Genomic DNA, 13,263 nt, shown 5'->3' with positions numbered 1-13,263 from the left:
ACTCTTTTTTTTTTTTTTTTTGCTTTTTGGGTCACACCCAGCGATGCTCAAGGGTTACTCCTGGCTTTGCACTCAGGAATTACTCCGGGCAGTGCTTGGGGGACCATATGGGATGCTGGGAATCAAACCCGGGTCAGCCGTGTGCAAGGCAAATGCTCTACCCGATGTGCTATCGCTCCAGCCCCTCCAACTCTTTTTTTTAAAGTTAGCATTTTGCTTTATAAATCCATAAATTATTTCTAAAATGGAGATTATAAAACATATACTGGGGGGCTAGAGAGAATGCAGGGGATAAGGGCACCTGCCTTGCATGCTTCCATCTCTGTTTTAATCCCCAGCACTACATATGGTTTTTCCCAGCACCTCCAGGAGTATCCCTAATTACAGAGTCTGGAGTAAGTCCTGAGCATCACTGGGTGTGGCTCAGCCTCTTCCCCCCACCCCACAAATGTCTTTATTTCTTTTTTTACTGGTCTGTTCAGTAAATAAATGAAGAGCTCAAATTTGATGTGTCTGTTCCATTCTGAGTGGTTCAAATTTTGTATTTTGAATGTATTAAAAATTATTTGCCAGCATTAGGGCTTGTGACTCAGAGGTTAAGCACTTCCTTCCTTTCATGGGTGAAGCCCTAGGTTCAAACCTTGGCACTGGAAAAAAAAAAAAACAACTCTGAATATGAATTTGAAGCATTCTAAATAGCATATAAATGGCTTTTCTCCTTCATCTCATGACTAATGTCTCTTGTTTCTTTGGACTTTGAACTAGTTCAGTTATGTTCCACATATTGAGCAAATATAACAAGTAAATTTTTAAAAGCTCGGTTGTATTTACATATTCAAAGTAATTTTGGTGGGAATTAGCAAGGCAAGGTAAGCTGCAGACTAGAGTTACCAAAATGATGATTCTAATTACCATACAGATGTGACTTTGTTTCTTTTTTACTGGCTTGTTCAGTAAATGAATGAAGAATTTGATGTTCCTGTGCTGTTTCAAGAGGTTCAGGTTTTTTATTCATAGGAATAACCCAGTAGAAATGCAGCTCAAGTTGGGTTTTTTGGCACTTGCACTTGCCAACCTAGTTAGATCTCCCGGTGCCCCATGTGGTTCCCTGAGCAACGCAAGGAGTAATCCCTGAGCACAGAGCTAGGAGCAAACCCTGGGCACTGGTATGGCCAAGAAACAAAAATCAAAAAAAGCAAGCGATGGAAAAAGCATTCAACCTTGTCCAGATTCTTCTTAGGAAGAAGAGTTGCAAATACTTGCTTATTTAGAGATTGCAGATAAAATTCTGCTGGGAGGAAAACTGATCAGCTGATGTTAACAATCTCAGGGACAGGTCATTAATCCACTCATTTGTTTATAAGAACTTTAGACTTATTCAAGATATAGAAAAGAATGGGAGGCCCGGAGCAATAGTACAGCCAGTAGGGCGTTTGCCTTGCACATTGCCAACCCAGGTTTGATCCCCAGCAACTCATATGGTCACCTGAACACCAGGAGTAATTCTGAATGCAGAGCCAGGAGTACCCCTAAGAATCACCGGGTGTGACCCAAAAAAGGAATGGGGAGCTGCTTAAGGTATTATCAGTGTTGTGGAAGAACAGCAGGACCCTGACAGAAACTTAGTTTCAAGACCCTCTAAGGACTGGGTTATCTCCCCTAACATGATTCTGTCAGAAGTTCTGTTTCTCTCTGTGTCTTTGTATTTCAATACCTGTTGTAAACAGCTTTTTCTTTGTCCCAGTGAATTCTGAAAGTTGAATCTAATTGATCTGGCTGTTTATTTACTATTGTCTTTGTTGTTCAAAGCTTTTCTGCTTCTTAGATTCCATGAATTGACTCTTTGAATCTACTTTTTTATCTCCTGAACAGTGAAGGTGAAAGCTCCTTAGAAACCACAATATGGATCTGTACTTGCATTTTCCCCTGTGACTCTTACTAAAATGTTCAAGACTCTTTATATTTAAAAGCAATCATTAGGAATTCATGTGGAGGGCTTTTTTCTGAACGCCACAGGAAATACCTTGTAAAATCAGAACTCACATGTGCCAGACCATTATTTACTTAAAAATAGCTCTAAGATGATTTCAGTACTTGAACAGTTTGTTCATAAAATTTGAGAAGTGAAACTTTTTTCTCAAGAAAGTTAAGGTGATATTTTAACAGACCTTTTAACAGTAAACATCAGCCACAAATTTATTTTTATAAATTCATTCTTAGGGGACCTTGTTTATTATTCCTGAGAATCCAAGAATGTTATTCCTGAGGCTCAACTTAAGGCCTTGCACTTGCATGTGTTTACCACTTGATTATATACCCACCTCCACCACAGTTTCAAAAGCTTTATTCTTTCTCATCCTGTCTCACATTTTACTAATCCAAAAGCAAACATGTTCTGCCTCTGTGAGGACAAAGGTGACATTTCTTTTCTTTTCTTTTCTTTTCTTTTTTTTTTTTTTTTTGCTTTCTGGGTCACACCTGGTGATGCACAGGGGTTACTCCTGGCTTTGCACTCAGGAATTTCACCTGGCGATGCTTCGGGGACCATATGGGATGCTGGGGATCAAACCCCGGTTGGCCGTGTGTAAGGCAAACGCCCTACCTGCTGTGGTATCTCTTCGGCCCCAGTAACATTATTTCTAATTTAAGATGAGACCCAGTACAGGAGTCAGTCTGTAGCAGTTTTTTTCCCTTTGTTTTTTATTCCCCCCTCAGTGCCGAGAATGGAACCCAGAACCTCAACATTCAAAGGCAAATGCTTTAGTGCTGAGCTACATCCCAGAGGTCTCAGTTTGGTTTTGATTGTATTCACATGTGCTACCAGCCTTTATTACTTGTTTTGAATGAAGCAATTTTCATTTCAGTTACTATAAATCTACATATGAAGAAAAAACTCATGGATGAAGAGCCATTCCATTTCCTCTTGATTCAGTGAAAAGCACCAGTCTTTGCATATGGGCTTAAAAAATGGTGATTTCTGTTGTATATGAATAAAGATTTTGAGACAGTTAAGGTGATATGAGTGTGCTAGAAGTGATTCTATTGCCAAAGAGATCATACCTTGAATGTGTAGAATGCAATCAAAGTACAAATATATTCCAGCTGGAGGAGATAAGAGTCCTTTGAGATCAGAGAGAATTGTTGCTAATCTCACTCCTGTATTTTTTTCCTCTAATGGCCAGAGGAAAGAAAGTCTAACTCGGGTCCTCACATATGAAACATGTATTCTACCTTTGAGCTATAACCCCAGCCCTCCTCCCCCCCCCAAAAAAAAAGTAGGTATTTGAAATCATAGTCCTGCAAATATGATCTTCAAAAACCTTGAAATACTAAAATAATAAGGCTTATCTTTCAGACAAATTCAGGAAGAAAATTCTGGTTTCTTCAGCTCCTTTCGAGTAAACTACAGTCTGAAAAGCCAGTTTTATCCCAGCCAGTATAATCTACTGTCAGTTCGTAATAATATGGGAGTCTCCAAGATCTTTGGACTCTTCATCTGGACTCTTCAACCAAAAGGACAATAAGATTTTTCAAGGTTTCTGCCACAAGGTTTAATTAGGGTACTCTTTAGGACTCTTTCGGTTTGGGAGCCACATTCGGTGATGTTTGGGGCTTACTCTTGACTCTGCACTCAGGAATTATTCCTGGCAGTGTGTAGGGGACCATATGGGATGTTGGAGATAAAACCCAGGTCAGCCGTGTGCAAGCAAGTGCCCTACCTATTGTGCTCTCTCTCCAGTCCCATGTTTTGTTTTGTTTTCCCCATTTTTAGGTCTTCCCATTGCATTTGGGAAGACAGAGGATTAGGTAAACCCCATCATCAGTTTTTCTTAAGGAATAAGGGTATGAAGAGTGAAAGAGTGTCAATGGCAGATGTTTTCCTCTTATTTGTTTCCACCTAAGAACTAGAGCAGTGGTTCAGTCAAGTGCTAATTGCCGGTACACTTCTCTTCCCCCCACTTCCTGACATTCAACAATAGCTGGAGGCATTGTTTTATTTCATGTGTATGTGGGCGGTACTGGCATCTCGTGGGTAGAAGACAGGGATGCTATAAACATTCTGCCATACATGGGACTATTCTACAAATAAAAGCAAGGTATCTAGCCAAGAATGGCAGAAGTGCCAAGTGGAGAAATCTTGACCTAAAGAGAGAGTTTACCTGCTATATCCTCATGCCTCACTAAAGATAAGTCTAGACATCTGATGAAACAGAGTATGCAACATTCAGCCTTTTCTTTCCTACTGACTTCAAGTACTGAACAGAAGACACAGAGACAGTGCAGTTCTTGGGGATCTCTTAAAAGTGAAAAATAGGCAGCTAGGGAGGGAAGTCATTGCTATGGAGCCAATTAATTAAGCGGGAAGTCCCTTTTTTCTTTGCTTTTCCTCCCATATCTCCTACTTAAGGTTTTAGGGCTGTGACTAAACTGTGCACAGAAACTAGAAGGGAAATAAAACATCTTACAAGTACGTGTGTGTGTGTGTGTGTGTGTGTACGTGTGTTCTCTATTCTATTTCTTCCTTCAAATCCAATTATTTCCTCACTGAGTCTAGTTGGTCTGTCAAGAGGTGATGAGCAGTGTTGACATCTGCTACTGTTGTTGTGTTGCTATCAATGTTTTCCTTCAAGTCTTTCTTTCTTCCCTCCCCTCCCCCATTTTGGGGCCACACCTGGTGGTTGTCAGGGGTTACTCCTGGCTTTGCACTCAAGAATAACTCCTGGAGGGTTCAGGGGACCATATGAGATGCCAATGATTGAAACTCAGTTGCAATTGGCCTACCTACTGGACTATCTCTCTGACCCACGCATTCAGTTTTCTAAACCATCCTGCCGCTCTGTCTCCCTTCATTTAGACCATTGATGTTGAGAGAGATTGTTGTCATGGAAGTTTATGCCATCTTTCTGTAGAAGTCTGGCATGTTTCTGAGATTTGTCTTAGAGTCCCTTCTTGTAAAGATGGTTTCGGGTTTTTGAGCTTTCATTTATCTGTGCATTTATGTATTGCTCCGTCAAATCTGAATGAGAATATGGCTGGGTAAAGTATTCTTGGCAAGACATTCATTTCAGTGAGGTGCTTTTTTAAAAAAAAAATTAAAAAAATAAAATATATATATATATGTATATATATTTTAACTATATCCCACCATTATCTTGGCCCAAAGGGTCTTAATTTGATAAGTTTGTTGTAGTATATCTTATGGACAAGTCTTTGTATGTAATTTCCTTTTTTGGTCTTGCTATTTGCAGTATTTTATCTCCATGACTTTCATCATTCTGATTAAGATGTGTCTTGGAGTATTTTTATTTCTATCATTTTTAGCTGATACCCTTCCAGTCTCTTGGATCAGGGTGCCTGCATTCTATAGCTCTGGAAACTTCTCAGCAGTGGCACTTCTTCATGGGGTTTCTTTCCTTGCCCCCTGGGGCCCTAATGACTCATGTTATTCCTCTTGAATTCTTCCCAAAGTTCTCTTATCTGCTGCTTATTTGTCTTGAGGCTTTTTCCCATCTCCTGCTGTTATCTGCACGTTTTCTGCATGTCATACGGAAGCTCACTGTTACTCTGATGTGGAGACCTTCTAGTGAGTTTTTACCTACCAAATGCTTTTGTCATCTATGCTTGTACAGTTTTTTTGTTACTGCTCTCTATCTTCTTATGTTTTTTTTTTTTCTCTTTGGGTCACACCTGGTGATGCACAGGGGTTACTCCTGGCTTTTCACTCAGGAACCACCCCTGGCGGTGCTCAGGGGACCATATGGGATGCTGGGAATCGAACCCGGGTGGACGCATGCAAGGCAAACGCCCTACCCACTGTGCTATCGATCCAGCCCCCTCTTCTTATGTTTTATTGGCTCTCCATTTTGTTGTTTCTTTGAGCCTGTTCCACATTCTCACACATTCCCTCTCTGAGGTCTTTGTGAGAGAGAGGTTGCGTCTTCAGGACTCCTGTTCACCCACTACTCACGCTGGGTGTCCATGCTGCTTTCCCATTGTGCCTGTTGCAGTCCGGGGGTGAGCCTTTCCCCTTCACTTTCAGTGTCTCCTACCCCCCCACCCTCTGCTAGGGAGGTCTTTGGGGGAACTTGGTCATTGGTGGTCTCTTCCTCCCCTGGCCAAGTTATTCCCTTGCAATATGTTACTCTTTAGTAGTGTAGAGCTTCTTACACTTTCCAGGAAGGTGTTCTATGGCCTGAAGTTGCTATTTCTCTGACATTAGGAATTTTTTACTTCTAGCTACCATAGCTAATTTTTGTGAGTTTTGAAGAGAGTTGTGATTGGAGCTAGGGCTAAAATGTGTGTCTGGGGGTGGTCATGAGCCATGCTGACCCGGTGCGGGTTCAGTATAGGAAACCAGGGTTTGGTCCTTATGGGATGTAGAAGGAGGGAGATCATCCAGAGGCCATTCTCCTGCTTCAGAAAACTGCAACTTTTGACCTGTAGGGAGGGAGAGAGAGAGAGAGGGCCCATGCCATCAGCTCCCACAGTGGCCGGCTACCCCCTTGTCATTCTCTGGACTGTGGATGAGAGTGCAACTGCCCACTGTAAGAATCTAAGACTTCTTCACCCCGACTTTTTTACAGGGCTTGTTTGATTGAAATATTGTCTTCCAGCCTCTGACTCTTTGACTGTGTTTGCCCTTTAATTATTCACTTGTGTATCTTGTTAGAAGCAGAAGGTGGATTCAGTTTTCTAATATATCCTGCCACTCAGTGTCTCTTAATTTGTGCAGTTACACTGTTAACATTGAATGAGATTATTACGGAATTTTGTGCCATCTTTCAATAAAAGTTTGGTGTGTATGTAAGGTTTGTCGTGTCTTAAAGAAGCCCTTCAGCACTTGAAAAGTTGATTTCAGGTGTATGAGATTCCTGAGCTGTTTGTTATCTGTGAAGCTCTATGTAATTCCTTCAAATCTGAATGGGTAAAATATTCTTGGTGAAGCTCTCATTTCATTGGGGTTTTTCCCCCCTGCTGTGTTCTATCATGTCTTTGAGCTTGCCAGAGTCTCATTTGGTAAATCTGTAAATATTAAACATGCTCCTTTGATAGTAATTTCTTTCCTTGGTCTTGTTGCTTTCTTCGTTCTATCTCTATCTTTAATTCTCATCACTGATTAGGCTTTATATTGGAATATTTTTATTTTAGCTGGTTTCTTTAGCTGGTACCTTTTGGGCCTGTTGTAGACTGTGGCAAGGCTCTCTACCTCACCTTTTTTGTTATTTTTTCCATAGAGATCATAAGCAATGTACCCTCATGATAGAAGTCATTTAGAAACAGAAAGGAATCCCCTCTCTGTCACTCACTGTCTGTATGATCTGGGAAAATCATCAAACTCCTTTCAACCTTAGTCATCTCCTTAATAGTATTAGTAGTACCTATTACTGAATCTGTGGTTTCTGGCCCATGGGCATCTCTTTTCGTGGTATGGATTTCTTATTCTTGCTGTTTCAGTTTTTCATAAGCCACCTGGTAAAGAAGGAATTGATGAAGTTTCCTCTGTAACTTAATATAAAATGATTTTCTAGTTGCTTATATTCATCATTATTTTCTTACTAAAAGCTTTTCTTTCTGCTTTATAGATATCATTGAAATGGATTCAAAACGTGTGCCTAGAGATAAGTTGGCATGCATCACGAAATGCAGCAAGCACATCTTCAATGCCATCAAGATCACCAAGAATGAACCAGCTTCAGCTGATGACTTCTTGCCTACTCTTATCTACATTGTTTTGAAGGGCAACCCCCCACGCCTTCAGTCCAATATCCAGTATATCACCCGCTTCTGCAACCCAAGCCGATTGATGACTGGAGAAGATGGCTACTATTTCACCAATCTGGTAAATTTTTCTTAGTGTTATGGAAAAGAGCGGAGAGAAATTTCACAGGCTGGGGTGGATTTATGCTCCCGAATGAGATGGCCTGGAGTACTAGCAGAGCAGGGACAGCCTGCCCAGACAAGCACCCCATCTCCTAGCACTTGACTAGAGATTGTGATCATTTTCTGAGGGTCAGGAATGTCAGCCACACACAGTGGTGCTCAGAGACGGTTCTTGACTCAGTGCTCGGGAATGACCGTTGGTGGTTTTTAGGGGAACCATCTGCTCTGCCAGGAATTGAACTGGGGTCATCACCCAGTTCTGTTTTGCCAGGAAGTGCCTGATGAGATTGTGATACTTTTATGGGAAACCTGACAGCCGTGTTGAGTCCCACTTCCATTGGCTCTTCCTCCCTAGGCCCCGGGCATAAGCGCCAACTACTTGGTGGGTGTTAACCAACCTGATAGCCAACCTAATAGTCAACTATTGGACATTGATTCCTTCATAAAAAAACAAGATTTGTTTTTGTTTTCTTTCCACAAAAGTGTTATCTTCCAGTCTCTGAAATATCTTCTTTATGTGAAAATATCATGTGCTCTTCGTAGAAAAATTTAATTGGCATTAGAAAATAAAAGAAAAATGCCTGTTTGACAGAGTAGTACTACCCTGCTGTTTCTCTATTGATACTTGCTAGTGTTTATGCTATACTTATGAGCTAAACATGACTTCTGTTTTGTATAATTTTTGTCATACATCTAGGTGGTATTTTCCTATCTTTATTAATGTGGAAACCACAATGAGTGTAGGTAACTACCTATGTAACTCACATAATTCTTGTTGTCAAGTGACAGACGTTGATTTCAAAGCATTGTGCCTTTAAACCATTTAATAATAAAATATCTCTTTGAAACCAGTGCTCTGTGTATTACACCCATACCCTGAGGATGTGCCCAGTGGCTGGCTATACTCTGGGTAGGCACTGTGGGGAGCTGGTAAAAGATCATGGGGCATGTGCATAGGTACCCAGCCCTGAAGCTCTAAGCCATTAGAAATGATTCCTCTCCTTTATGTGATAGCAGGAAAGCAGAGAGCCTCTAATTTCCATTCCATTTTTGTCCAAAGGAAGCTGTGTAGTAATTAAACTCTGTATTGTGGAACAAAACACCCAAGGTACCCCCTCAAATATTTCACTGTATATGATCCTAGAACTGACAGGACTGACACTCAGACATGCAGACTCAGTGGGAGCTGGCAACTAACTTTACTGTTTTTAAAGAAAGAAATATAATAATTAAGATTATTGTTATTATTTGATTTGGGAGCCCCATCTGACGATGCTCAGGCCTTACTCCTGGCTTTTGCCCAGGGATCACCCCTGGTGGTACCCTGGCATCACATGCAATTTTGGAGCTTAAAGTTCTGTCTCTCCAGCCCTCTATATCCTCCTTGGTAAACTCAATTCTATTGATACTCTAAGGTTTGTTTTCATTGGACACTGTTCACTTGCTTTGTTTCTTTATATACCAGGCTTGTGAGATTATTTGGTTTTTGTTTCTTTCCTTCTGACTTGTTTTACTTATAAATTGGTAATGTTTGAAGCTAGGTATTTTACTTCTCCATAATAAAGAAATTAAAACATCAATTTGAGGGGGCTAGAGCAATAGCATAGCGGGTAGGGTGTTTGCCTTGCACGCAGCCAACCCAGGTTCGATTCCCAGCATCCCATATGGTCCCCTGAACACCGTCAGGGGTAATTCCTGAGTGCAGAGTCAGGAGTAACCCCTGTGCATTGCCGGGTGTGACACCCTCCCCCCCAAAAAAAAAGCAAAAAAAAAACACATCAATTTGAAAAAAATGGGAAAATAAATTTATTTGAGTTATTTGAGTCATGTGTATGACTAACAAATAATCCTCTCTTCTTTTTGTAGTGTTGCGCTGTGGCTTTCATTGAGAAATTAGATGCTCAGTCTTTAAATTTAAGTCAGGAAGACTTTGATCGCTACATGTCTGGCCAGACTTCTCCAAAGAAGCAAGAGTCTGAGAATTGGTCTCCAGATGCTTGCTTAGGTGTTAAACAAATGTATAAGAACTTGGATCTTCTTTCTCAGTTGAATGAGCGACAGGAGAGGATCATGAATGAAGCCAAGAAACTTGAAAAAGACCTAATAGATTGGACAGATGGAATTGCAAAAGAGGTTCAAGACATTGTTGAGAAATATCCACTTGAAATTAAGCCCCCAAATCAATCTTTAGCAGCAATTGACTCTGAAAATGTTGAAAATGATAAACTTCCTCCACCACTTCAACCTCAAGTTTATGCAGGATGATAAAAATGTGCATAGTGTTTATTAGAGCCTAAATTGCAGAGCTCTTACTACAGTTCACTGATGGGATCTAGACTATAGCCTAATTACTCCAGACATTTTTAAAGGTACTGTTTATGGGGATTGTTTTGCTTTGTCCTTCAAGGCAGGGGAAGCTTGGTAAATAATAAAATACTATTTATTTGAGTTACTGAAATAGATTCATTGAAGCTTGTTTGAAAATTTTGTCTAAATTATTTCTCCATGATTTTCCAGTATGCTTCCTTTGTAGCATTCTCTGTGGTTTGGATTTGGGCGAATACTTGCCTTTTAAAGAATAGAAAAATGCTAGAAAATATATGCTAAAGGGAAATCAATGGTACCGCTATTCTACAGTTTGAGATAATTTTATAATTGTAAAGATAAAAGATATATTGTTAAGTAAATATGTAAAATTGTAAATATGTTTTAAAAAGATGGTGTCTGCTGTGCATGGCATTTCATGTGTTAATTTTTTTTAATTTAAAATGAAGTATATTGCCTTTAACACAGTTTAATTTGGTTATCCCATTTAAATGAATCTAGAAAATGTTTACTTCTAATATGTTAGCCCTAACTTAAAGATCCTATATAAGTCAGACTGTGACACCATTGGGATCCAGAATAATTTTTAGGTCACATAAATCTACTATTCAGTAAAGTCAGTTGAAGACTTTGAACCATGCTTCTTGCACCTACTTCCTTTATTCATCATAAGTATTTATTAAGACTATGGATGTAAAGGAGCCGGCCCAGGAATGAGCATACACACTCAATTGTGAAAATTTGCTCCATACATCTCCAACTATCTCCTACAACAAAATTGCTCCAACTATCACAGACCAGTTTTGCAAGTAAGGGAGTTAGCCTCCAGGTGGTTAATATAACAATCAAAGAATATTATTAAACACAGGATAATGTTAATTGATAACTCACTCGATAAGCTTGATAGTCACTGACAGTGTGGAATCACGATACCTTTCATATCCTACCAGCAATCCTTCCAGTCAAATCCAAGTGATTTCTATAGATTATATTAGAGTTGCAGTTATTTGCAGGAGGCCACGGGGTGGAGTGGGGTTTGGATTTTGGGGGCCATATCTGACGTTGCTCATGGGCTGCACCTGGCTTTGTGTTCAGGGATCACTTCTGGCAGTGCTTGGGGGACCCTCTTCCCATAGAGAGCATTGTTTCTAAGCAAGATTACCTGATGCTTGCAATCAAGAAAGGTTTTTTTTGCTTGCTCACTCTCCTTAGGAAGTATCCACAAATTTATTATGTAGTACACCACAAATTTGTAATATAGTACAAGTCAAATTTGTAATGTGGTGAATTTGAAATACACCTGGGGTAAGTATAAAACTATCTAGATACATAAAAATGTATCAAAGTGACATATCTATTATCCTGGAGCACTGACATGAAGACATTAAAATCAGCTGATCACCAAGGTCACGTGGAATGTAGACTTAGTATTTTCAAACACCAGTAAGACTTAGTCTTAGAATCTACTTTAAGGAACCTGGTTCCCAAAATGATTTTAGTAGAAAGTTTTTCCCCTCTTTTTTCTTTTCTATGTACTTTCTAGGTGCTAATCCAAATATGTATACTTTTAATTCTCCTGGGAATGTATAGTTTTTTGGTTGTTGTACACTATATTTGTTAAATAAAAATGTGCATATCAGCCCCCCACAAACACTGTCTTTCTTTTCATTTCTTAAACTAGATGTTGAATTCATTTTGTTTATATCATATTAGTCAGATCATTCAGGAGCTGTGGTAGGGGCCTGTAATATGGCACTGGTCAGGTGTGGAGGCTGCTAGAACCTCGCTGGAAGGAGCAGGCCCAGTGATAGCAGCCGAGGCAAGCTGGGAGGTGGAGCAGAACAGCCAAGCAGAAGAACAGAAAGAGCTGTGGTGTGAGCCCTTCGTACGGCACCATTGAGTGTGGAGGCTGCTGGGACTCACAATCACTGTATCACTGTCATCCCGTTGTTCATCGATTTACTCGAGTGGGCACCAGTAACATCTTGATTCATCCCAGCCCTGAGATTTTTAGCAGCCTCTCCTTACTCGTCTAAATTAAAAATTGGGAAGTCAAGTTTCATCATCCATTCCTCTTCTCAATAGATTGGTTTTGATTATTTTTAATTTTAGGAAAATACATGAAATTGATAATCTCGTATTACCAAAGCTATATCATGTTGCCATAGCACAGCCATCATCACGATGATGCTTATTTAGTCTTAGTGAAACTTTAGAGGCATTTCCATTAAACAAGGATGTTTTCTAACTATACATGTGAGTTGTTTCGGAAGTTTTGTCCTAGGTGCTCTTCAAAAAGAAACAAAGGGAGTGGGGAGTTTATCTAGTCAACAGAGATGACATAGCCTGATTAAGTCTCTGAAGTAGAAGGTGGCTAGAATTGGTTTCACATTTTTGTTTTTGTATTTTGGTGTGGGGGTCTCCCAAGCGTTACCCTAGGGCTCCAGGGACCACTCCCGGAGCTACTCAGCCAACCAAGCCCATAGTTTTGTTTTTTTTTTTTAATTTATTTATTTTTAATTAGAGAATCACCGTGAGGGTACAGTTACAGATTTATACACTTTTGTGCTTATACTTCCCTCATACAAAGTTCGGGAACCCATCCCTTCACCAGTGCCCATTCTCCACCACCCGTAAACCCAGCGTCCCTCCCACCCTCCCCAATCCCATCTCCCCCCCACCCCACCCTGCCACTGTGGCAAGGCATTCCCTTCTGTTCTCTCTCTCTAATTAGCTGTTGTGGTTTGCAATAAAGGTGTTGAGTGGCCGCTGTGCTCAGTCTCTAGCCCTCATTCAGCCCGCAACTCCCTTCCCCCACATGGCCTTCGACTACAATGTAGTTGGTGATCGCTTCTCTGAGTTGACCTTTCCCCGGAACGTGAGGCCAGCCTCGAAGCCATGGAGTCAACCTCCTGGTACTTATTTCTACAGTTCCAAGCCCATAGTTTTAGTGTTGGGGCTCAGCATTTTCTGATCCTGCAATCTGGGGAACCACCAGGCCATACCTGATGATGCTCTCGGGAGGCCATGTGGTTCCAGGGGTCAAACCCAAGTGGG

At 40.5% G+C, this 13,263-nt stretch overlaps 1 protein-coding gene across 1 annotated transcript in view; it reads left to right on the top strand.

Moving 5' to 3' along the window:
* Window positions 1-11,856, top strand: part of RABGEF1 (RAB guanine nucleotide exchange factor 1) — a 54,399-nt gene extending 42,543 nt beyond the window's left edge. The window contains exons 8-9 of the mRNA XM_055134282.1: window positions 7,584-7,840; window positions 9,748-11,856. Of these exons, the coding sequence (XP_054990257.1) occupies window positions 7,584-7,840; window positions 9,748-10,146 (656 nt within the window). The 3' untranslated portion in view covers window positions 10,147-11,856. The remainder of the gene's footprint in view (window positions 1-7,583; window positions 7,841-9,747) is intronic.
* The last annotated feature ends 1,407 nt before the right edge of the window (window positions 11,857-13,263 follow it).

The sequence above is a fragment of the Sorex araneus genome, chromosome 4 (assembly GCF_027595985.1).
Source record: "Sorex araneus isolate mSorAra2 chromosome 4, mSorAra2.pri, whole genome shotgun sequence".
In the NCBI taxonomy this organism is placed as follows: Eukaryota; Metazoa; Chordata; class Mammalia; order Eulipotyphla; family Soricidae; genus Sorex; species Sorex araneus.
Note: the sequence above shows the minus strand (reverse complement) of the source record. Positions and strands in the feature narration are given on the sequence as shown.